This window comes from Protopterus annectens, chromosome 4.part0, assembly GCF_019279795.1.
Source record: "Protopterus annectens isolate FY-2018-M chromosome 4.part0, PAN1.0, whole genome shotgun sequence".
Lineage (NCBI taxonomy): Eukaryota > Metazoa > Chordata > Ceratodontiformes > Protopteridae > Protopterus > Protopterus annectens.
Window position 1 is genome coordinate 246,747,907 of NC_056733.1, and position 24,109 is coordinate 246,772,015.

Genomic DNA, 24,109 nt, shown 5'->3' on the forward strand with positions numbered 1-24,109 from the left:
AGATTGAAGAGCTCTTTGGCTTGCTTTAGAGACTTTCACTCTGTATGCATACAACTTTTAGCGGTACAGCTTAGGATTTGTTATTGCATTAGGAAAGTGAGTATTTTGTAATAAAAATGTAGAACACCAAAGAGAAATGGGTGAGAGATGTGATAAGCTAATGATCTGATATGTCAAATTAATTTGAGTTTATTGAATATTCAGTAAAGTTTGATTAACATATCACATCTCTCATATGTTTTTCTTTGGCATTCTAAACTTTTTATTAATTTTTAACTTCTTTAGCAAACACAGCAATATTTGAGTATGTGGGCTTACCCTGGCATTGGAAACTGTTACAGGGTTATCTACTTGATAATATATAAGGGTCTTTATTTTTCCTTTTCACTAGTCTTCACTAGCTTAGCAAGTGTTATTGTTCAGGGGTATAATGTTAAAATGTGAAGTTTAGGGCAGAGTCAGAAACCTCAGCTAAAGCAATCGGGGAGTCCGTAACACACACACACACACACACACACACACACACACACACACACACACACACACACACACACACACACACACACACACACACACACACACAAAACATAATTTGTGGATGTTTTCAAACCCCTTGTGTGTGTCTTGCTTAGATGTATATGGTTGAGTGTCAAAAATCATTAGATGTTATTGATTGTATCAAGGTTTTAATAATTTTTGTAATCTGATCAGTTATTTTTGCATTTTATATAATCATATTTCTCTTACTTTTTACTGCATAGAAGGCTTTTTTCAGATGTGCAAGAGAGGTTAATAAATGTCTGTTTTATCTTTCCGAGCCAATGGTTGTCATATTTCTTGTTTTCCCGCTTGGTCATTATTTTGCTGTATTCTGATTAATTGTCTGATACTAAATCATATTCAAAGTTAACTGGCAGTCCCATACATAATGGATTACGGAAGACGCACAAACTCTTGAAACACACAGATGCGATCACCAAGTTAGCCAGCTCCTACAGGCAAAAGCCACAAGGAATGATCTTTCGATACTTGAATAAAACCTTAACGCCAAATTTATTTAAGATAACAACTGAAGTACAACCACAGCTTCATCAGAGATTTGAAAATAGCCCGCCAAACTGAGTTTATATACTATTAAAAGGCTATTATTATTATAATTATGTATAAGTTTAAAAAATTCAGTCACTAATTTGTAATGTGTGACAACTAGATACTCTACCCACCCATAATTATACACATAGAACTACTAAAAAAAAACTAGTAGAAACTTTCAATAATATAAAAAAAAAAAATGAATACATTTAAACAACCCTAGCATGGTTTAACCATTATTATTAAAATATGTCATGAACATGTTGGTTTAATTTGCATAACATCAAAACCTGTCCATCTTTGTTTGACATTATTGCTTCCATCCCGAACTACCTATACATAATCCCAAGCCAGCATCCCCTTAAAATTGGACAGTTGTTGTTCATTATTAAAGAATACCTTAAGACCACATGAAATACTTTACTCTAATTAACCGAATAAACTTTAGTTGACATTATAATATTAGAATGCCTTACACCTACAAATTTATGTGACACATAGTTCTTAATGTGGGTTAAATAAATAAATATTTGGCCACCTTATGACCAATTATGTTAGTATGATGAATCATATTAAATATACTAAGTATATAACAACCTCACCCTTCCTAAGCTTTTGCTACACTGTGTACTCTAAAGGGTGTTGGCCAAATCATGATGTTTATCTTTTATAACTTCTTAGTTTGAGTATGCATGTTATATTACAATGCCCAACCTCAACTGCCATTCTAATTCTTTGTTTTCTAGAAACAGAGAAGTTGGTCCCCTCTTCCTATATTCAAGATTTGGTCAATAGGTGTGAATTCAAAACTGTGTCCTGCCTGTCCCTCAGCCTTCTATCAGATTTACCTATGTAGAAGGCTGGGCAACGTTGCTAAGTAAACTATAGATTTTGACTCACAATTCAGTTTTCCATATTGTTTACCACGAATATAGAAAACACTTGTTGCTTTCACTAGATGACAATAGCTACACTGCCCACATTGATCTACACGGGTGGTTTGAATACCACAGGAAGGCTTAATTTTGCCGAGCGATAACCCGTTAAATACCGGGTCTCCAGTTCACAAAACCGTTCCATACCAGACCGCCTTGGTTGGACAATCTATTCCTTGGGGCAGTTCCGGTTTCCAAAACAACGCTATGACAGCAGGGCATGCGGGAACGCTACCAATGCCTCCTGGCATAATTGGTGTTCCAAACTTGGGCTTGTGGATACATAATACCGACAATCTTGTTTTCGGTAACCACACCGATATTCCAGGGTCCAGCTCCGGATCGATTTCAGTAAGTGGAATCTCTATTAACAACTTATTAAAGGATTTTGACATTAAACTATTAACCAATGCATCAAAGAAAGGCTTATACCGAAAGGTCTACGGTCTAACTTTTGCCCCACCACCTTGTTTACTAATAATGACTTTTTTAAAGAACTGGCGCTTTTGTTTGACAACCAAGGGCTACAATTATTAGAACTAATTGTTAAATATTATAACATGGAGATAACAAGGCTATTGGATGAAGTGAACTCTCTTGACAAGGAGCTTAAGAAAAACCTGGAATTTGAAAGATACAAATTTGATTATTCCAGAATTTTCTCTAGCATCGACGGGGTGATTGAAAAATTTAAAATGACCAAGAATAAAAAACTTTCTCGTGATAGACTGAGTTATCAAACAACAAACAACTCCCTAACTTACTAAAGGCTCTCCCTCCTTCTTAATTGATATCATAATAATGAAAGAGATGGGGATGGCAGTGATATTCCGCCATCTGAAAGAAGTGAACATTATGTAGAAGGACAGGTGGCTAATGACTCGACTAAAGTGACGGTTGAAAGAAATAATGGAAGGAGATTTTATAACACTAGGAGCAAAAATGACAACAGGGAAAGACCTGGGGAAGCTGACAATGACTGTTTTTTAGGACAAAGAACAGGCCGCCAGTACCAGAAAAAGAACTGGAACAACAAGAACTGATTCTATCACCTGTTAATAGTTTTAGTGATACTGATGATGTAACTATTTTGCTCAATCAGAAGGGTGATTTTAAAATCTATAATTTCTCCTCATTCCAGATCAGCCCTAACTTAGTCGAACTACTAGCTTATGGGAACAACTTTGTCCCTTCTTCTGGTTGTGATTTGGTTAGGACCATTATTGATCTAAAGACTTTTGTCAGGAAGTTAAACTTGAAATTGATGTTTGACAACCAAGGGACCCACGCTAGGTCAGGCTTAAAGCTGGCGAGCACCTATAACCCACCTTTACATACAGGTCTACTTCTTTTTGAGAAAGTGTGTGAATTAGACATGAGACACCTTGATTTAAACAAAAATAGCGGATTTAATCTCAGCAAAAATGCCACAAAGGACCAACTTATGGAACTGGATAGGTTAAGTAAAGCACAAGTAAGGGCTATAAAACCAGATAAAGGAGGTGGTCTGGCCATCTTTGATATATGTAAATATGATAACATCATGGAAACCATACTTGAAGGGCCAGCTTATATTCCATCATCACTAAATGAAGTTAATACTTCATATAGAAGAAATAGAAGTTATTTTAGGGACCTCTTTTTGCATGGGGACATCGATCTTGACACCTATAATTATATAGACATCCAGATGCCCAAAACCCCTGTAATCCCCTAAGCCTAAAGAGACACAAAGAAACCCTTTCCGAGCCCTGATAGATAGCAGACTTTCGTTGACTTCTCTTACCCTTGTGCCCAATTATTGGACACTATTCAAAATAAATATCTGAAGGAAGTACCTTACATTTGTAAGGACTCCTGGATGTTTCTGGATAAGATTAGTAACATTGAATTCGATGAAACAGTCAACTTTTTAACAATAGATGTCATCGATTTATATACATCTATTCCTCACTCTGAGGCAATTGAATGGATTTCCCTAATGTTAATGGATTTGAAAGCAAATAAAGAAATCAATGTAGTTACTCAGTTATTGGACATAATTTTATCATCTAATTACTTTGCATTTAATGGTAAATATTTTCTACAGAAGCTAATTTGTTTATGGCCCATTGGGAGAAGGAAAATATTTTTAATTGCCAGTCCAGGAAAGCTAAAATTAAATTTTACATCAGGTACCTGGATGATATCTTCATTTTGTTTAAGGGTGACCAGAAAGAAGCAGAGGAGTTTGTGGTTGCCATCAATGACACCACATCTTTTTTAAGGTTTACATCTCACTTCTCTGATGAAGAGATTGATTACTTGGACATTAAACTATGTAAAGATGTAACAAAGGGTGAATACTTTTCAAGTATCTACAGAAAACCTACATATTGTAACTCCCTATTGCATTTCAGGAGTTGTCACCAAGGGACAACTAAAGGATTTGCAGTACTGAAGTCTTATTCCAGAAGGAATCTTAAAAATTATGTTCATCAATAGGGATTACCACCATTGTTACCAACAAAATACATGGTGGATATGACGGCGAGCCCAGTTGTGACTACTAATGGAGAGGCAACTACAACCATAAGTATTGATCATAGGCAGTTAACTGACCATAGTGATCATAATAAGAACACTTTTGATTGTAACTTTATTACTAAATTTAGTACCGATTTTAAAGCAATACAATTTATTTTGTATAAAAATTGGTACTTCATCTCCAACAATCACCATTTGTTGGACAAATTAGGTAGTAAACCTGGGTTCACGTTCAGAAGAGGAAATAGTTTGAAAGTCCTATTACAGAGGCATAGTGGAATTATTTCCACTAGTAGGCTAAAAGGATCCTTTCAATGTGGGCAGTGTAGCTATTGTCATCTAGTGAAAGCAACAAGTGTTTTCTATATTCGTGGTAAACAATATGGTATCAACAAAAAACTGAATTGTGAGTCAAAATCTATAGTTTACTTAGCAACGTGTAACTGTTGCCCAGCCTTCTACATAGGTAAATCTGATAGAAGGCTGAGGGACAGAATTCAGAAACAAAACATTGAAAACGCTTTAGCTAAACATACCACAAAAAATGCAGGACACAGTTTTGAATTCACACCTATTGACCAAATCTTGAATATAGGAAGAGGGGGACCAACTTCTCTGTTTCTAGAAAACAAAGAATTAGAATGGCAGTTGAGGTTGGACGCCTTCTCATACCCCGGTTTGCATTGTAATATAACATGCATACTCAAACTAAGAAGTTATAAAAGATAAATATCATGATTTGACCAACACCCTTTAGAGTACATAGGGAAGCAAAAGCTTAGGAAGGGTGAGGTTGTTGTATACTTAGTACATTTAATATGATTCATTATATTAATATAATTTGCCATAAGGTGGCCAAATATTTATTTATTTAACTCACATTAAGAACTATATGTCACATAAATTTGTAGATGTAAGGTATTCTAATATTATAATGTCAACTAAAGTTTATTTGGTTAATTAGAGTAAAGTATTTCATGTGGTCTTAAGATATTCTTTAATAATCAACAACAACTGTCCAATTTTAAGGGGATGTTGGCCTGGGATTATGTATAGGTAATTCGGGATGGAAGCAATAATGTCAAACAAAGATGGACAGGTTTTGATGTTATGCAAATTAAACCAACACGCAATGTTCATGACATATTTTAATAATAATGGTTAAACCATGCTAGGGTTTGTTTAAATGTATTCATTTTTATTTTTATGTATTGGAGAAAGTTTCTACATAGTTTTTATTTAGTTCTATGTGTATCCTAATTATGGGTAATAGAGTATCTAGTTGTCACACATTAAATTAGTGACTGAATGTTTTATAAACTTTATACATAATTATAAGTATAGCCCTTTAATATCTGTGGCAGGCACACGCTATGACGTGTGTATATAAACTCAGTTTGGCGGGCTATTTTCAAATCTCTGATGAAGCTGTGGTTGTACTGCATTTGTTATCTTAAATAAATTTGGCGTTAAGGTTTTATTCAAGTATTGGTGGTATCGTTTGCTTTTTATTGGTGTAGGCACATCTTCTGGTATTCGTTAAGGAAAGATCATTCCTTGTGGCTTTTGCCTGTAGGAGCTGGCTAACTTGGTGATCGCATCTGTGTGTTTCAAGAGTCCCATACATAAATTTAAAAATGGTCTTGAAAGTGCTTGATATGATTAATAGTTAACTGGTCAAATCACAAAATGTGAACTTGAATTTTGTATCATACAATGCCCTAGGCAGCCTGTTATTTTAACCCAGTAAAAGTTTATAAACAACTTGTTAATCCCTGTTTATAGTCTGTAGATTCATATTATGGCTATCTAGCTGAAATTATACTCTAAATGGATGTCTGGTGAAGTCTGAAAAAGTATAATTAAGATTCTAGGAATAGTAAGAGCACAACTGAGATGCTTGGTAATCCAAACCTGCAGCACCTGGAATCCCCCCCCCGCACCCCCCCCAGTTTTCAGGTACGCTTGCACTGTATATAAGTGGTAGGGATGTGGTAGATACAATAAACCCATGTTTGGGGTGTGAAGAGTGTGCAACGTCCCCCACCCCAAGCACATAAAAGTTGTAACATGAAATTTCAAGCATTGCGGTTATTAGACTAAATCACAGTCTAAAATGTCTGGACTGGCGGTATAAGATCTTCCACCTCTGATAGGGATTCCTTTATTTCTGGATCAGCAGATGAAATATATCATTAGGAAAGTGCATGTTTCTCTTAAAGACAGAAAAACAGAAATGCAGGGAATTTTACTGATTTTTACAAGTCAATAGATGTGTTCCTAGAGTGTCATCAAAACTGCAGATATGTATTCATATAATTGCACTAGACCTGATTTGCATCTTGAAACATTATAAATGATGCTTACCACATACCACAGATAACAGATCCACATACCACATACCACAGATAGCAGATGCCAGGACTGATGCTGTTATGCTCCTCTCAGACAGGGGCATGACTTAGAAATTATCTACATGGTACACAAAATATATTTGTGCAGTGCTGTGGACAATTGAAAGACAAGGGGCTGTGCAAGTAAATTTGACTTTGTATTCTTCCAACTTCCACAAATAGACAGACCACATTTGCCCATGAGCTAACTTGTCAATGTCTACCCCTGCAACATCTGGCAGACCAGGTGTCAAAACATTTGGTAATGTACAGGTCGGTAAATAAACACACAGGTTTACATATTGGCAGCCTCAGCAGTGCTTCCTTGGAGATTGCGTAATACAGAAGAAGGATCATATGAAATGATATTAATATTCTCTACAGCATAAAAGTGAAAGTATTTTAAGAAACATATATTTTAAGGAAATATGCCCCTTATAGTTCTTCTACCTTTTCAGAAGGTAAACTGGTTATTCATTTCACTTGTACAATTTATAAAGCTGAGGTACAGGGTAAACATTTACACAAGAATATTCCTGTCTAAATACACCACTTTCACTGGTTATATAAACTGCCATTTCATTAGAATTTTTGTAATGCTAACTATGACAGTATCATAGATTTTATTAATACACATGCAGTTCAGTCCTTTGTATCATTTCTGGCACTATAAGCATATTTAGCTGGCTTTTTAATCAGTCTGCTGTATCTTGAATATAATGGGGAAAACTGTTTTCTGTAATACAAACCATAAATTCCAGCAAAAAGCAAAGAAGGAGCAGCCAGGATATATCTCAAGTAATTTTATTAGTATAACAACATATATAATGTTCAAACCAAAAAGTTCAGTTACAGTGTTAACAGAACAATGTAAAGATGGGTTTAAAAGTATAAATATTATGATGATAAATAAATAGAAACTGAAGAACCCCTGCTATTAATGACATTTGCTTTGCTTTAAAGTTATTTATTTATTTATGGATTTTTTTTTTATCTATACAGCTGTTATAATCACATAATTCAAGTAAGATTAGATTTTGATCTCTTTCACCATCTGGTGGCCAAAATGAGGAAATGCATTCACCCAAGATTTTGTATTCATAAAAACTGGAAAACTTTACTACAAGAAAAGATATATAACTTCAAGAAAATATGTATATGTACAATATATATATATATATATATATATATATATATATATACAGGAAGAAAATATATATTTTTATCAAAAACATATTTTATTCATCAAAAAGTATTAGTGTTAAAACTCTTCATTAAAATCTGCATGGAATAAATGCTGTTAAGAGAATGATCCACTTTTGTTCTTTATAGATCACAATATCATTTATCAACTTCAGCAACAATGGTCTTAGATATTCTGTCTGTACCCATAAACATGGATAATGTTTCTGGATGTTTTAAAGTATGTTTATATGCAGCACTGGACATCCTGTGACATCTGTTACCATCATACCATACTCTGACAGCATTTGTTTAAATAATGTGGATGTGTGACCTACATATACTGTTGAACAGCTACAAACCACTAGGTATACAATCCATTTACTGTTACAATTATAAAATAATCTAATTTCAAACTTTTTATGATTAGCTTATAAAAAGTATTTGGTTTTAAAGACACAGTTACAAGTACAGGTACCACATGAGTGGCATCCCGTTACTTTAGAACCATTTGAACCATAACCTGGGATGCACTAAAAGAACTAAAATGTTCAGCTAGTGTTTTCCACCTTCTGTAGGGAAAATGGCATGTCTCAAATATGATATGCTGAATGTCGAGATTTGCTAACAAAATGTGACAGTAACAGTGGACCAGTTCTCTAATATTGTATGAATTGCTTAAAATTGTAGTAATAAAAGCAAGGCTGTATTTTCTGTTAGCTGATGTTTTAGCCACATGTGATATCAATATGTCCTACTTGCCAAGTCAGCTGATTGCCAAGCCTTAAATATATAAACCCTATTGTTACCACTTTTTTTTCAAATCTGTTAGCTGGGTCTAAAGAACATGTGATAGTAAAATCATTTACTTTTCTTAAGAACGGATCCTTCTGGTTCCATGAAATTGAGACATAGGTTTTCATCAGGCAGGGAGTGGTAACTGGTAGCTAAAAGTAGTGAGTTGTTGTGATTTATGGTATAGTGTTGCATCCAGTAAGATATCTGATTGTTTAGTCACTGAGACATCTAAGAAAGTGATGGTAGTAAGGTCATAAGTAACTGTAAATTCAATACCCCATTTATTTAAACTTAAATAGAGTACAAAATCATGTAAATCCATCAAGTCAGCAGTCCATATAAGCCAAAAGTCATCTGCATACCTTTGCTACATACCAGTGTCATAAATGAATATATTATGGCTCATATGTGTGTGTGTGTGTGTGTGTGTGTGTGTGTGTGTGTGTGTGTGTGTGTGTGTGTGTGTGTGTGTGTGTGTGTGTGTGTGTGTGTGTGTGTGTGTGTGTGTGTGCGTGTGTGCGTGTGTGTGTGTGTATATATATATATATATATATATATATATATATATATATATATATAAAATTTATTCTTCCAGGTACCCCATAAATAAATTGGTGTAAATGGGTGCAAATAATGCTCCCATTACGATCCCTCCAACTTGTAAAAAACTTTCTTTAGCAAAGTAAAACACATTTTTATTTAGTCCATGATCTGTCAAACAACAAAAATGTGTTAAACCCTGCTTTGTAGAGCCAGTGTTCCAATATCTCTGTTAGGGATGCTAGTGTATAAGGATTCAATGCTCAGTCTACACATGAAGGAGTTCACGCTCAGTGTACACATGAAGGAATTCATGCTCAGTGTACACATGAAGGAGTTCAAGCTCAGTGTACACATGAAGGAGTTAATGCTCAGTGTACAAATGAAGGAGTTAATGCTCAGTGTACACATGAAGGAGTTAATGCTCAGTGTACACATGAAGGAGTTCACGCTCAGTGTACACATGAAGGAGTTCACGCTCAGTGTACACATGTACCAATCATTCTTCATTTGAATGTCATCTGTTAGCTGTAGAAACTGGATACAATCTTTAATTATTGTGCACACGTGTTGTAATAGTGGGAAGAAATAGTAGGCAAGCACCTCGGACAAAGGTTCTGTTAAGGAACTTTGTCCTGCAACAATAGCCAGCCCAGTGGTTTGTAAATATTTTGGGGTATTTTTGGAACAGCATTGCAATACTGTAAATACGTATCTGATACCATGAGTTCATGAACCAATTTTTCTGTTATAATCCCTTCCTCAACAGCAAATTTCAAAAATGTACCAATTTGTGTCTTGAAGCCGTTGGTAAGAACTAACACCATTTTTTTATAATGATAATAATGCACACCCTGCAACTGAGATAAACCGTCCGGATTATCTCTGTTATCTGCTGTTATAATAACTACATTTTTGTTATTTTGTAAAATAGATAAACATTTTCTTTCTTCAGCCAAGAGACTGTCTTGCCTATTCTTGTTACCAATATAAATATTTTAAGATACCCTTTTAAAAATGGAAAACAAGCACATTTGATTGGGGCTAAAGTGTGATTTCTTAAACTGAACGCAGAACTTTAATCAATATTGTATAAAGCGTTGGTATGACTCTCAGAATATAGTTTTGTATGTATTTTTTTACAAAATGGTTTTACATATTTTACAGTCTAATGTTCACATACAGAAAACACTGGAACAAAATGTAATCCTTTATTCACCAAGTTCTTGTCCAATAAAACAGTAGGAAGAGAGGTTACAAACTAAATTTTTAGAGCCGTCATGATTTATTTGTCCATCATTTTCTGGAACATTTGCAGTATATCAATATTTCCTTTGATGTTTGCTCTGCACCCCCCAGCTGGAGGCCGGTGATATTTACTAAAGGGGCTGTTAAAGTCTTATTTCCTCTTTTCATGGTTGGAAAAGTTGATCCTTTGGCAGTATTAGTTTCATAAATGGATGACACTTCACCCATAATAATGTTATCAGAAGATTCTGTATAGTGAAAACCAGAACGGGTTTATATTAATTCCATGAAAGACATATTCATCAAATACGTCTTCAGGAAACACCAGCCACCAAAATTCATTTCAGTGAACTGCGGAATTTTTCCCACAGTTTACAAACACTCACCCACTAGCCATCTGGAACACACAACGGACTAAATCAAATCCACCCAAGTGGGGGGGGGGGCATCATCCCTACACCTCCCATATTATATATACCAACTCTGAGATTGCGCTACAATGGGGAAAAGGCCAAAGTTGAGGTGATGGCCAATTGTTTGCGAACCATGGGAAAAACACTGCAGTTACCTGAAGTGAATTTCGGTGGTTGGTGTTCACTGAAGCCGTATTCAATGAATAAGTCTTTCGCGGAACTATTCCAGACTCAACAGAACACCGTATTAATGTAGTATACACTACATATCTTAGTATAGATATGTATATCTAAATAAAAAAGGAGTAATTTTTTATCTTATTAGTTCAAACATTACTGAGGAAGGAGTTCTGTTTACTCGGAAACCAGTCTTTTTGGTTTGACCATTATTATGTCACTATACTAATAAAATTACTTGGGCAATATCCTCACTGTTACTTTTTTGTTGTATCCTAGAATTTAAGGTTTGGATTACTGACTGTTTTTTCAGGCACAAATCATTACGTGGACTGTGCTCTTTTTTGTTTTGCTTGAAAAGTGTACTCTGATATTTGCTGATGTAGACATTAATGGAACTTCACTCTAAGGAATTCTAGACAGTTACTCTGATTTCATCACTTCCTGTACAAAAGACTTTGAGGACATCTCATCTCTCTGGATATTAGTGAAGACATTCTTTGTAGTCTTTGTGACATTTCTGCATCTCTCAAAACACCAACCAGTTCTTGTCGCTCTGGAACAGAGTCTGTGACTGGACTATATTAGTTTTGAAAAGATGCTTCTTGTTTCTTCTGGACAGTGTCCTTTTCTATTTTAGGTAAAAGCTCACCTCAGCTGATTGTCTTCTTCACAGCTTTTGGCTGCTTTTCTGCAGAACCTTCCAGAATCACTCATTGTCACTTTGCTTTTCTTCTTCTCATCCCCTTTTTAAAAAGAGGAAGATCTTTGTAATAACTGACACTATGTCATTCTGTCATGTTCCAGATAGTGAATCTTATGTGACAGCAGTAATATAGATGAAGGATCCCTCTTTTTAGTGTGTGTGACCCATAAGTGGTAAGCTGGTAAAAACTAGCACCTACTAGTGAAGTATTTCATTTTGGTTTAATTGCAGCCTTCAAAACAGGCACTGTTAATGTATAATCAGAAACTAGCACTTTTCAGACAGGAGGCATTCACGACTCTATTCTTGCCTTTTATTATTGTCCTTATTTGCAAAAATTTTAGCCAAAGGCCTTCCCTCTACTAGCTGCTATAACTTATACTGATGAGATTATCAACCCTATTTCCAAGTCCATTTGTCAGCAGTCTCTAAAGAAGCTTCTAAATGACTACTCTGTATTAGGAACTAGTATATTGCCTAACATGTATTAATTAGCTGACCCACGAAACATAAAAATCAAAGATCCTCGTGGTGATACAATGTATAATGCACAACAAAAATAGATTGAATTAATCTTTGATCGGCATCATTCCATACATCCTGGTGCAACACTAATTCACATACAAATCCACCCATTTCCTTACATTTGAAGCTAGAAGAGCAATAGAAATAAATATGGTTATTTCCAAACTTTAACAGTGCCTACCCATAATGACTGTAAGCTCAAGTTACACCCACTCCAAGAAATATCTTCAAAAAATGTGTGATTTTATTCAATAATTTGATGGTGGAGAACATTACAGCATTTCTCTCCAACAGCGGAACTGTCTTCCAATCACAAGGCCACATAACATTGGGTGAACTACATCTGTTATACTCTAGATCCCCTGTAAATATGGCAACCTCTGGCAGATAGCCTCAGGTGTCAGCTGCAGGAAGTGTTTAACATTGTTTTGGCAGTACTCCAAGACTGCAATTATATGAGCCATGTTTGACTCTTAATAGGTACCCCCCCCCAATGTTCTGCAGCATTGTTGTTAGTATAGTGGTGTAAAGGTGGTATCCCCCACACAGAGAGCTACCCGAAGCTTGTCCCTCTGCAATATACATGCATGTGAAAGAGGCGGTACAGCTGATCAAAAATCAAATGAACGAATCATACTGGCATTTCTGCTAGAAGAGTGTGGTACAGTGGGGAGTGAGGAATATGCTCTTTCCCCACTGTAGTTTTGATCTCAAAGTTGGAATATATAATTATCAGGGGGTGTGAGGGCATAACCACTCATGTGTGGGGTGTAGAGGGTTTGCCCCTTGCACAAAACCTCATGTTTTCTTGATTTGTGATCCTTTGTGAATCAATGTTTATTGGTTTTGACTGTTGGGTATCACTCGCTCATTGGAGGGTCAGCAATTTGTATTTTTTGATGGAAGGCTATGTTTCAGTATATTTGCATTTTTTTGAGGGAAGGCTTCAGTATTATTTATATATATATATATATATATATATATATATATATATATATATATATATATATATATATATACATATACAGTGGATATAAAAAGTGTATACACCCCTGTTAAAATGCCTGGTTTTTTTGATATAAAAAAAATGAGATCACAATGAATCATTTAAAAACTTTTCCCACCTTTTCTGTGACCTATAACCTGTACAATTCAATTGAAAAACAAAAAAAAATCTGTTAGGGGAAAAAATATAAAAAATAAGAAACATACAATAAGCTGGTTGCACAAGTGTGCACACCCTTAAACTAATACTTTGTTGAAGAACCTTTTGATTCAATTACAATATTCAGTCTTCTTGAGTACACACCTGCCATCAATTAAAGATACTCTGATTAATCCCAAATAAAGTTCAGCTGTCCTAGTAGGCTTTTCCTGACATTTACTCAGTTGCCTGCTGCATCAAAAGTCATGATTCACAGACAGCTTACAAAGCATTAAATGGATCTCATTCTTGAAAGGTATCAGTCAGGAGAAGGGTACAACAAAATTTCCACAGCACTGGATATACCATGAAACACAGTGAAGACAGTCATCAAAAATGGAGAAAATATGAGACAACAGTGATGTTGCAAAGAACTGGATGTCCCTCCAAAATTGATGAAAAGACAAGATGAAAACTGGCCAGGGAGGCTGCCAAGAGGCCTGCAGCAACACTGAAGGAGCTGTATGAATTTCTGGCAAGTACTGGTTGTGTACTACAAGTGACAACAATCTCCCGTATTCTCTATATGGCTGGACTATGGGGTAGGGTTGGAAGACGGAAGCCTTTTCTTACACAGAAAAAATCCAGGCCTGGCTAAAATCTGCAAAACAATACATCAAGTCTCCCAAAAGCATGTGGGAAAATGTGTTATGGTCTGATGAGTCCAAGGTTAAACTTTTTTTTTCCAAAAGGTACTTGTGGCGCAAAAACAATGCTTTGCATCATCAAAAGAACACCATCCCCACTGTGAGGCATGGTGGTGGCAGTATCATGCTTTGGGGTTGCTTTTCTTCAGCTGGAACTGGGGCTTTAGTCAAGGTGGGTGGAATTATGAACGGTTCCATATACCAGTTACTTTTGGCCCAAACCCTTCAGGCATCTGCTAGAAAGCTGAAGATGAAGAGGAATTTCACCTTTCAATATGACAATGACCCCAAGCTTATATCCAAGTCAACAAAAGAATGGCTTCACCGGAAGAAAATTAAAGTTTTGGAATGGCCCAGCCAGAGCCTAGACCTAAATCCAATAGATAATCTGTGGGGTGACCTCAAGAGTGCTGTGCATAAGAGATCTCCTCACAATCTGACAGATTTTGAGCACTTTTGCAAGGAAGAGTGGGCAAATATTGCCAAGTCAAGATGTGCCATACTGATAGACTCCTACCCAAGAAGGCTGAAGGCTGTAATTAAATCAAAAGGTGCTTCAACAAAGCATTAGTTTAAGGGTGTGCACACTTGTGCAACCAGCTTATTGTACATTTTTTATTTTTTATATTTTACCCCCTAACAGATTTGTTTGTTTTTCAATTGAATTGTACAGGTTATAGGTCACATTAAAGTTGGGAAAAGTTTTGAAATGATTTAGTGTGGTCTTATTTTTTTACATCACATAAACCTGACATTTTAACAGGGGTGTGTATACTTTTTATATCCACTGTATGTGTATATATAGATATATATAGATATATATATATATATATATATATATATATATATATATATATAAAGATTCACAATCCATCTGCTAGATCTACATGTATTGCATAGTTCTGCTGTATAAAAAGAGTTTGCCTAGTTTATTTCTGTGCTGTATTAGAATACCAGTTCTGTATTCTTAGCACTCCATATTCTTTTATATACACAACATCAAAAGCCCACAATATCGAAGACCAAATTGTCAAGAAGAAAGCATTAAAACCTCACTTCAGCGAACGACTGGATGATGGAATCCATTCCCACAGTAAGTAATCTGTTGGCCAACAAGGTGGAATTTGCCCTTTTCCCAACTGTAGTGTGATCTAGGAGTTGGCATATTTAGTTAGGGGGGGTGTGGGAGGATGCAGCCCCCACATGGGGCATGTGGGGTGTGTAGCCCCTCCATCTGGGTGGGTTGGGGATGGTATGATTTTGTTTTTGCTAGTTGCGGTATGAGTGGTTCCTTAACCTGGGAATGGATTTGATGAGCCGGTCATTGGTTGACAGGTTTCGATGCTTTCATCTCGATGATCCAGTCACTGGTTGACTGAAGTTTCGATGCTTTCATCTCAATGATTTGGTCTTTGATATTGTTTTGAATGTTTTGAAGTAGACCCATATAGGGTCTATATTATAACACAGAAGAGTTGTTAAAGTGAACGCCTCTTCGTCGACATGTAAAGACCGATTGCACTAAAGCGCAAATGGTCAAAACAGCGAATTCTTTCCATGGGAAAGAATTTGTTTGCTCAAACACACACACACACACACACACACACACACACTTACAAACATAACTATGTGGGGGGCTCTGCCCCTACACCCCCCTAAATAAATATACCAACTCCGAGATCGCACTACAGTGGAGAAAAGGGCAACACTGTGTAGTTGGCCAACTACACCTTTGCCTTGTAAATTGTATTCATTGAATCACTTAAATGTGTTTCGATGAATACATGTCGCTCATTTGGTATCCGATATTACGTTTCGACATTGTAATATAGACCGATTATATATATATATATATATATATATATATATATGTATATATATATATATATATATATATGTATATATATATATATATATATATATATATATATATATCTTTGTAAATCTCATTATATGCAAACTCCTGTATCAAATATACAGTACTTCACTGTGGTATAAATTGCAGTTTTTGCCTTGCATTCTTCCTTCCTTACTATACCCAAATGCCATTTCCATATTTTTATAATCCTTTGTTAACTTATTATTTTTCCCCGTGGAACATTTCTTCACAGCTTCTCTTGAAATGGGGATATTTCTTATATCCATTCAGACTTTCCTGGTTTTCAAATGCAAATAAATACGCAAACAATATCCACTGCAAATGTTTCGTTACTACTCTGTTTCCCTGATTTAAGAACTGTTGGTTTGGATGAATACAATGATCTTCCAGCTACATCTTTAGTAGTGTTGTATCTGTTTCTAAAAAAAAGTGTTACTCTTATATATTTCACCAAATCTGTCCTGCATAGAAGCCATTCGCTGGTTGTTCACTTACCATTTGTTTGGAAGTACATCTTTGTTTAATAAAACCTGCCACTGTGAAATCACTTGTAATTTGTTGAGTTATATAACTCATTATTAAATGTATAGTTTTATTTATCATTAAATGTGATTTTTATGTTACTAAATTGTTTTTGTTTTTTTTTTTTGTTTTTTTAATAACATTGCCAAATGCTTCAGTCATGGCTGAAAATCATTTTTGGACTAGTCCATCTACCTGGTTAACAGAGTCTAAAAAAGAAAATAAAAGAATGTTGTGTGATTTTTTCTCATCAAGTATTCAACTCTCTGTATATCCCTTTCAATATAATAGCTTAAATGGGGTCTAGGTACTTCTCAGACTCAAAAGCTTTCAACATTTGTGTAAATGTTATTTTACACCCTTTCCCGATATATAGTTAAAAGACAATACTTCAACTATTAATTCCAAGCTTTTCTTCCCAAAGCTGTAATTAGTACTCTTCATACATACTTTACATTACATTCCTGCACTATATTTACTCTCTCGACTTTATTGTACTCAGAGTTTGTTGCTTTTATTTTTCAATGTGTATTTGTTCTTCCAGTGAACTCACTCAATTATGAAGTCATAATTTCAGTCACACAAAAAACATTAATTGCTTTATATTCTTATTTGGTTATTCCTTTTTGCAGACACAGTTTTGGCTCATGTTTATGAAACATGTAACTCATTAAATTTTGTCTTCCTTAGTTTATTAACTTTGTAACATGATCACTGATGGGTGCATAATGCTTTTGTGCACATTGAAACATAATCATTGCTATGTGAATAATGCTTTTGTGCACACTGAAACATAATCATTGCTATGTGAATAATGCTTTTGTGCACATTGAAACATAATCATTGCTATGTGAATAATGCTTTTGTGCACATTGAAACATAATCATTGCTATGTGAATAATGCTTTTGTGCACATTGAAACATAGCTATTGTTAAGAGTATAACACTTTTGCTCAGGCTGAAACATAATCATTGATAGGTGTGTAACACTTTTGTGCATGTTGAAACATATTTTTTGTTAGGTGCATAATGCTTTTGTGCACATTAAAACATAATCATTTATAGGCCCCCACAAAGTGCTGTACTTGCATGGAAAACTGCTGGCAAGTAAATTATTTTTTTTTCTTTATCACAGTAACTGGCTTTCCATTTATTATTGCAATATTATTTTTGGTCTCTAATCAAAACTGAAAATGATTATAAACTTTCAGTGTGTTTCTTCTCCTCCTCTGAGGTGAACAAATGTTGCATAACATTGGTTTTCAGGTTTCCCAGAAATTTTAAACAAAAGCTGGCTCAGGTAGATCCATGGTAAAATTACAATTTATTGAACTTTGATACTTTGATAAACACAAAATAAAAAAGATTAGTGCTTTTGTTCACTTCTTAGACATTCATACAACCACACACACACACACACACACACACACACACACACACACACACACACACACACACACACACTCACATACACACTCACATGTGCACGCACATTTAACTAACTCTGATGTTTTCTCAGGTAGCAATGACAATAAGGGCAGAGGCTAAATGAGGAGAGGGGTTGCAATGGAATTGGGCAAGCCACAAGTGGAAAGTTCAGGAAAGAAGGCAACAAAACTGATGAGGAGGGAGTAAAGGAGGGCACCACAGCCAAGACAAAACTGGGGAATTACCATGGGATTGAATCAGAGCAGCAGAAAGAGAGGATGGGTGGGAAAGGAGGTAGATAAAACTGGAAGGAGAAAAGGGCAGGATACAAAGGGAGCTATGGCAAAATGGTACAGACAGAGAAGCACTAAGGAACAAGGAAGCAGCAATAAAAGCTAAACTAGAAAGTACGATAACAACTGCACTGGAAATAGAGTAATGTTACTGGAAGAGTACTGGTGTTTAACTGGGGAGGAATAAGGGAAACATCTACTGAGGAAGTATTCAAAAAGGAAAAGGTGAGACAGAGGTTCCAAGTATTAGAAGAAAAGACAGAGAGATCAGGGGGAACATTATCAACAACATACAGGAATAGGAGAAGAGAAGGAAAAGGAAAGGAATTACAGAAGAAAAAACTTAACTCAAAACTCACGGAGGAGGAGATCATAGAGGCAATGACATTAACAAAAGACAGAAAGGCAGCGGATCTACATGAACACCTGCTGACTTCTATAAATGGGGTGGAGAGGTGATATGGACAGCTATTTCTATCAGTGGACTATTTTTCCTTGCTTGACTACTTCATGTTGGTTAATTTGTTACAACTAGCAATATCCTGCCTTTTTACTTCATTATGCATGTGTGTTTAGTATACTATATCTTAATAGGTACTCATGGTAACTCATTTACAGTAATTTCTGTTTTGAATGCAGTTAACATGAAAACCACTTTCAGAGATTTTTTTTGCAAGGATACCTCCTGAATTATATTTATATACATATCTATTTCTTTTTTTTTAATCCACAGTTGCACATTGGTGGGGAAAGGGGCAAGATAAGTGAGCAAAAAGATGGATCAGAGATACTGACTGCCAGTACTGGTTCTCAGAGAAATTACTTTCATATTGGTATCCTAATCCCTCATAATGGGCAATGACTGCAACCGCACCAGTACTGTAACCTTGTATTTACTCTAGTATTTCTTACCTAGGTTTTCTCTGTTAAAAGGCTAGGTGCTTAGAAAGATAGCAAGTATTATAAATAAATAACCTGGACAGCAAGTGTAATAATGTTCAAAAAATATTGTATACAAACTTCCAGTGGCATCACTGAATTCTGTTGGATTTTACATTACCATTAATAGAAATGTTGATATGAAATTAGCAGTAACACATATCTATTTGTTTTTAACAGGATGAGCAGCAGCAGTGAGGCACCAGTCATTGTTGTCGGCAATAAGCGGGATCTGCAAAAGCAGCGATTTACATCTAGGAGAGCTATCTCAGTGCTGGTGAAAAAGACATGGAAATGTGGCTACATCGAATGCTCAGCTAAATACAACTGGCACATTGTACTTCTTTTCAAGGAACTCTTGGCTGGCGCAGTTATCACAGGATGTAAACATAATCACTCTGCTATTCGAATCCAAGGGGCCCTTCACAGAAACCGCTGCAGCCTCATGTGAGCAATGCCCCCACTACAAAACTGGCTAGCATTAATACGGTCTACCTCAGTGATGTTTGGCTATTAGCCATGGACTACAATTTTAATATGCGCTGTAAGACATCTGTGATCTGGCAGTGCCAGACCCTAGCCATGACATGAGGAGGTCTGGGTGGAGCCATGCTTATGGTTCAGGTGACTGCTAGACCTCTGCATGTAATGGCAGAATAAAGGGCTCATTTTCAAGGGCTGGGAGGTAGCACTTAAGTTCCAGCATGTGGATACATTTAATTTATCATTATGACTTTAAATATGTGCAGAACAACACTAAAATATTTTTTATTTTTAATAGAACCAACAGACCATGAAGAATCCAGAAATAAAGAAGCCCTACAGCAAAAATAGTCAAGGTGTATAAAGAAAAGACACAGTATAGCACAAGCATTGAATACAAAAAGTGCGCAACACCTACACAACAGTACTCCTGTACGTGAACCAACACATCTGCCGTCAGCCCAATACTACAACACACAAAGCAAGATACTATATATGTCTAAATAGGTATGTGTCAGTCAATCAATAGCACTTCTAGAGCGTGCTAAACAGTTGAGGACATTTGGGTGAAACAGCTTTCTCTGACAGTAGAGTTCTCTTTTTGCTCCACTGTTGTGCAACCTCAAAATAGGTATATTTAAGTTTGGGGGTATGGGGGTGCAGAGGGACAAAACATATACCTATAAAGTTCACCAAAAGTTGTTTCAAAAGCTTTTTTTTTATTAATCAGCACCCAGTGATAGAGTTGTCAGTCGATCAACATGATCTGTCTAAACGCTGTTTCTTGTATATTCTGAAACTTGCTGAAATAAACCTGCTAGTGCTTTCTGAATGGCATAGAATAAATAATAAATCTCAACAAAATGAAAGAAAACTCATTGTTATCTCTGTAGCAGCAGTGAATGCAATTAGCAATGTTTATGTTTCTAGCTTAATTCAAAGTAAAGATTATTTAACCATCTCCATGGCTTAGTAGGATAAAGCCTGACTTTGCCACAGATGACCAAGTTTACCTAGTGATTTCGGTGCTGGAGGACCTAAACAAAGTGGGTGGGAATGGAGCAGCTACTGCCATTACACTGACCGTAGTGGGAATAGTGCAATGGTGGCACCAGGGTGAAGGCTGCAACCCAAGCCTGTATCAATGATACGTAGTTCAGCAACACCTAAGATAAAAAAGCAACAACATGAAATCAGTGGTTTTATTGGAACCCTGGCACCTCGGTGGGAGCCTTCAGGGGAAAGTAACTGTTCAAAGAAACACACACTTTAAATGCACAATGAATAAATTATCAATTAATCAATCAATCAATGAAACACTTCAAAGTACCCTTTGTGAAAATATGTATGTATTCGCAGTCATAAGCAAGTACTGATAGTCACAACTACTGTCAGGGATATTAAGCCTTAATATAGAAAAAAAACTCAATACTGCCATGGATAACAATATGACTTCCAGCTCCTGGCTGCCATGGATAACAATATGACTTCCAGCTCCTGGCTCCTTTCCTGAGGGAAATAATGGTCAGCATGGAATCTGAACAGGAGTCTAGATGGTGAGAACTGGGAACAAGAAAAAAAAATGGTTTTGCCAGTGTTTATTTTTATTTTCCAAAGACAAGCAGAAGATGTGCTCTTTCTTTGGATAGATGACAGAACAAATTACTATACCATTTAATGGGTCAAAGCAAAAGTACAAATCTTAAAAAAGGTACTACTTGAGTTGCTTTTATCCCAGTCCTTCCCGTTTATGAATTATCTGATGGTGTCAATAAAACCTTAATCATTGGAGCAGTGAATGAAGAACTAGCACCATTCTTTGTGAGAAATGTACACATAGTGATCAGCAGAGTTAACAATTTAGTGATGGCACAGTACTTGGTGATTTAGTCAGGAGGCAAAGCATAGTGATTTTTCAGATCCCAATAAATGTTATCAGATAGATACATTTACTAAGTCATTCATCTGTCAAACAGATCAGTGGATTAGATACAAGGGTACATCTCAGCCATAACCCAAAACTTAAGGAAATATTTTTTTAAAGATCAAGGTCAAAATAATGATAAAGTGCCTGGTGTCGGTGTTAGTAGTACTGGTGTCAGTGTCAGTAGCAGTACTGGTCTCATTGTCAGTAGCAGTACTGGTAGCATGTCTATTGTTCATCTACCATCCAGTCTCAAAACCACTTGTCCTGAGAAAGGCCATTAGAGTAGCTAGTTGAGTAGGACAGACTGGACCTTTCCCCTCTCGTCAGCAACAATCTCTTGCAAATCCTTTGGGAATCTTGAGATGTTCTCAGCAAACTGAGCAATATAATCACTACAAAGTGTCTTATTTTAAACATGGGGACTTCTTTCAGTAGGTCATGCTTGGTATACCTCCTCTGGGAGATGCCCAGGGTACATCCTAAAAAAAGTGACTAAATCACATCAAGTAAATCTTATGAATAATCCCCTTTAAATTAAAGTGTGATCCAGTTAGAACAACACTGATTTTTGAAACTCATCACTACACTTTTAAAGTGTCTTTGTCCCCTAAACCTCTCACCATGTCAGTCTATGCCCCCTACATCCCTGGTGATTAAATATACTACTTGCTGTATCTTGAAGTATGGGTACTATTTTAAGATACCTCAGTCACGGAATTAGTACGTATTCCCCCTTCAGCTCAGTGGTGCAATGGTTAACGTTGTCGCCTCACAGCAAGAGGTTCTCCAGTTCGATTCTCGGCTGGGGTGCCTTCTGTGTGGAGTTTGCATGTTCTCCCTGTGTTCGCGTGGGTTTCCTCCGGGTACTCCGGTTTCCTCCCACATTCCAAAAACATGCATCTGGAGCATTTCTCCCCGGGCCTCCACTGAAAACAGGCTCTGTGGAACCTAGTCGGACATTCCCGGTCAACAAATGTTAAAGAAAGAAAGAAAAAAAGCTATCCCAGTCACTGAATTAATACATATTCTCCCTAAGATACTGCAGATACAGTAGTACAGCCAAGATACCACATTCACTGAATTAGTACATATTCCCCCTGAGATACCACAGTCAATGAATTAGTACAAATCCTCCTTGAGATACCACATTCACTGAATTAATACATATTCCCCCTGAGATACAACAGTTAATGAATGAGTACAAATCCCCCTTGAGAAACCATGGTCACTGAATTAGTAGTTATCTCCCCCCTGAGATACCACAGTCACAGAATTACTACATATCCCTGCAAGATACCACAGTCACAGACTTTGTACATATTCCCCCTAAGGTACAGTAGTCACAGAATTACTACATATCCCCCAAGATACTGCAGTCACATAATTAGTACTTGCCCCCAATAAACCACACTCACAGAATTAGTACATACCCCCCAAGATACTCCTGCCACAGAATTAGTACATCTCCCCCAATATACCACTGTAATTAGTACCCACAGAGATATAGCTGTCATAGAATTAGTCCATATCCCCTGATATACCACAGTCTCAAAATTAATCCATATCCCCGCTAAGATACTGCAGTCACAGAATTATCACATATTGCCCGATATTCCATGGTCATAGAATTAGTACGTATCCTCACTGAAACATCACAGTCATAGAATTAGTACATGTCTCCCCCTGAGACCACAGTCACAGAATTAATACATACCCCCCACAGCGATACTACAGTCAAAGAATTAGTAACCCTTCCCCCCAGAGTCACACATACTTATTCCCTGTTCTAAGGATCCCGTTTACAGTCCTTTAACTTTCACTAGACAACCCCCTCTGAACCTGGATGGGCAGTGGGTATACTCCTAATTACCCCAGGTTGCTAAGGTTCTTAGTTTGTAATGGAGAGTGAGGCCAACCACCCTGTGAAGGAGCTTCATTTCTGTTACTTCATACATTTATATCATCCTTCCAGATACTACCCTGAAGCTCATGACCTGAGCCAAAGATGGAGACACAGACTGACCAGTATAGTGAAAGCTACATTCTGTGACTTAGTTCTCACTTTAGCACCACATTCAATTACAACACCTGCAGTACTACTGCTGCTACAGCCATTTACTGATCAATCCCACCCTCCTCTATTTATTCATTTTAATTTATTTATTTATTTATTTCACATTTGTTTACCGGGGAAAGTCCGACTAGGAACAAAGCCAATTTTCAGAGGAGGCCCGGGTAGAAATGCTCCAGAT

General features: G+C 36.4%; 1 protein-coding gene across 1 annotated transcript in view; it reads left to right on the plus strand.

Annotated features, from left to right (window-relative positions):
- Nucleotides 1–22,636, plus strand: part of LOC122799285 (ras-like protein family member 10B) — a 303,825-nt gene extending 281,189 nt beyond the window's left edge. Inside the window, exon 3 of the mRNA XM_044068242.1 lies at nt 19,628–22,636. Within this exon, the coding sequence (XP_043924177.1) occupies nt 19,628–19,898 (271 nt within the window). The 3' untranslated portion in view covers nt 19,899–22,636. The remainder of the gene's footprint in view (nt 1–19,627) is intronic.
- The last annotated feature ends 1,473 nt before the right edge of the window (nt 22,637–24,109 follow it).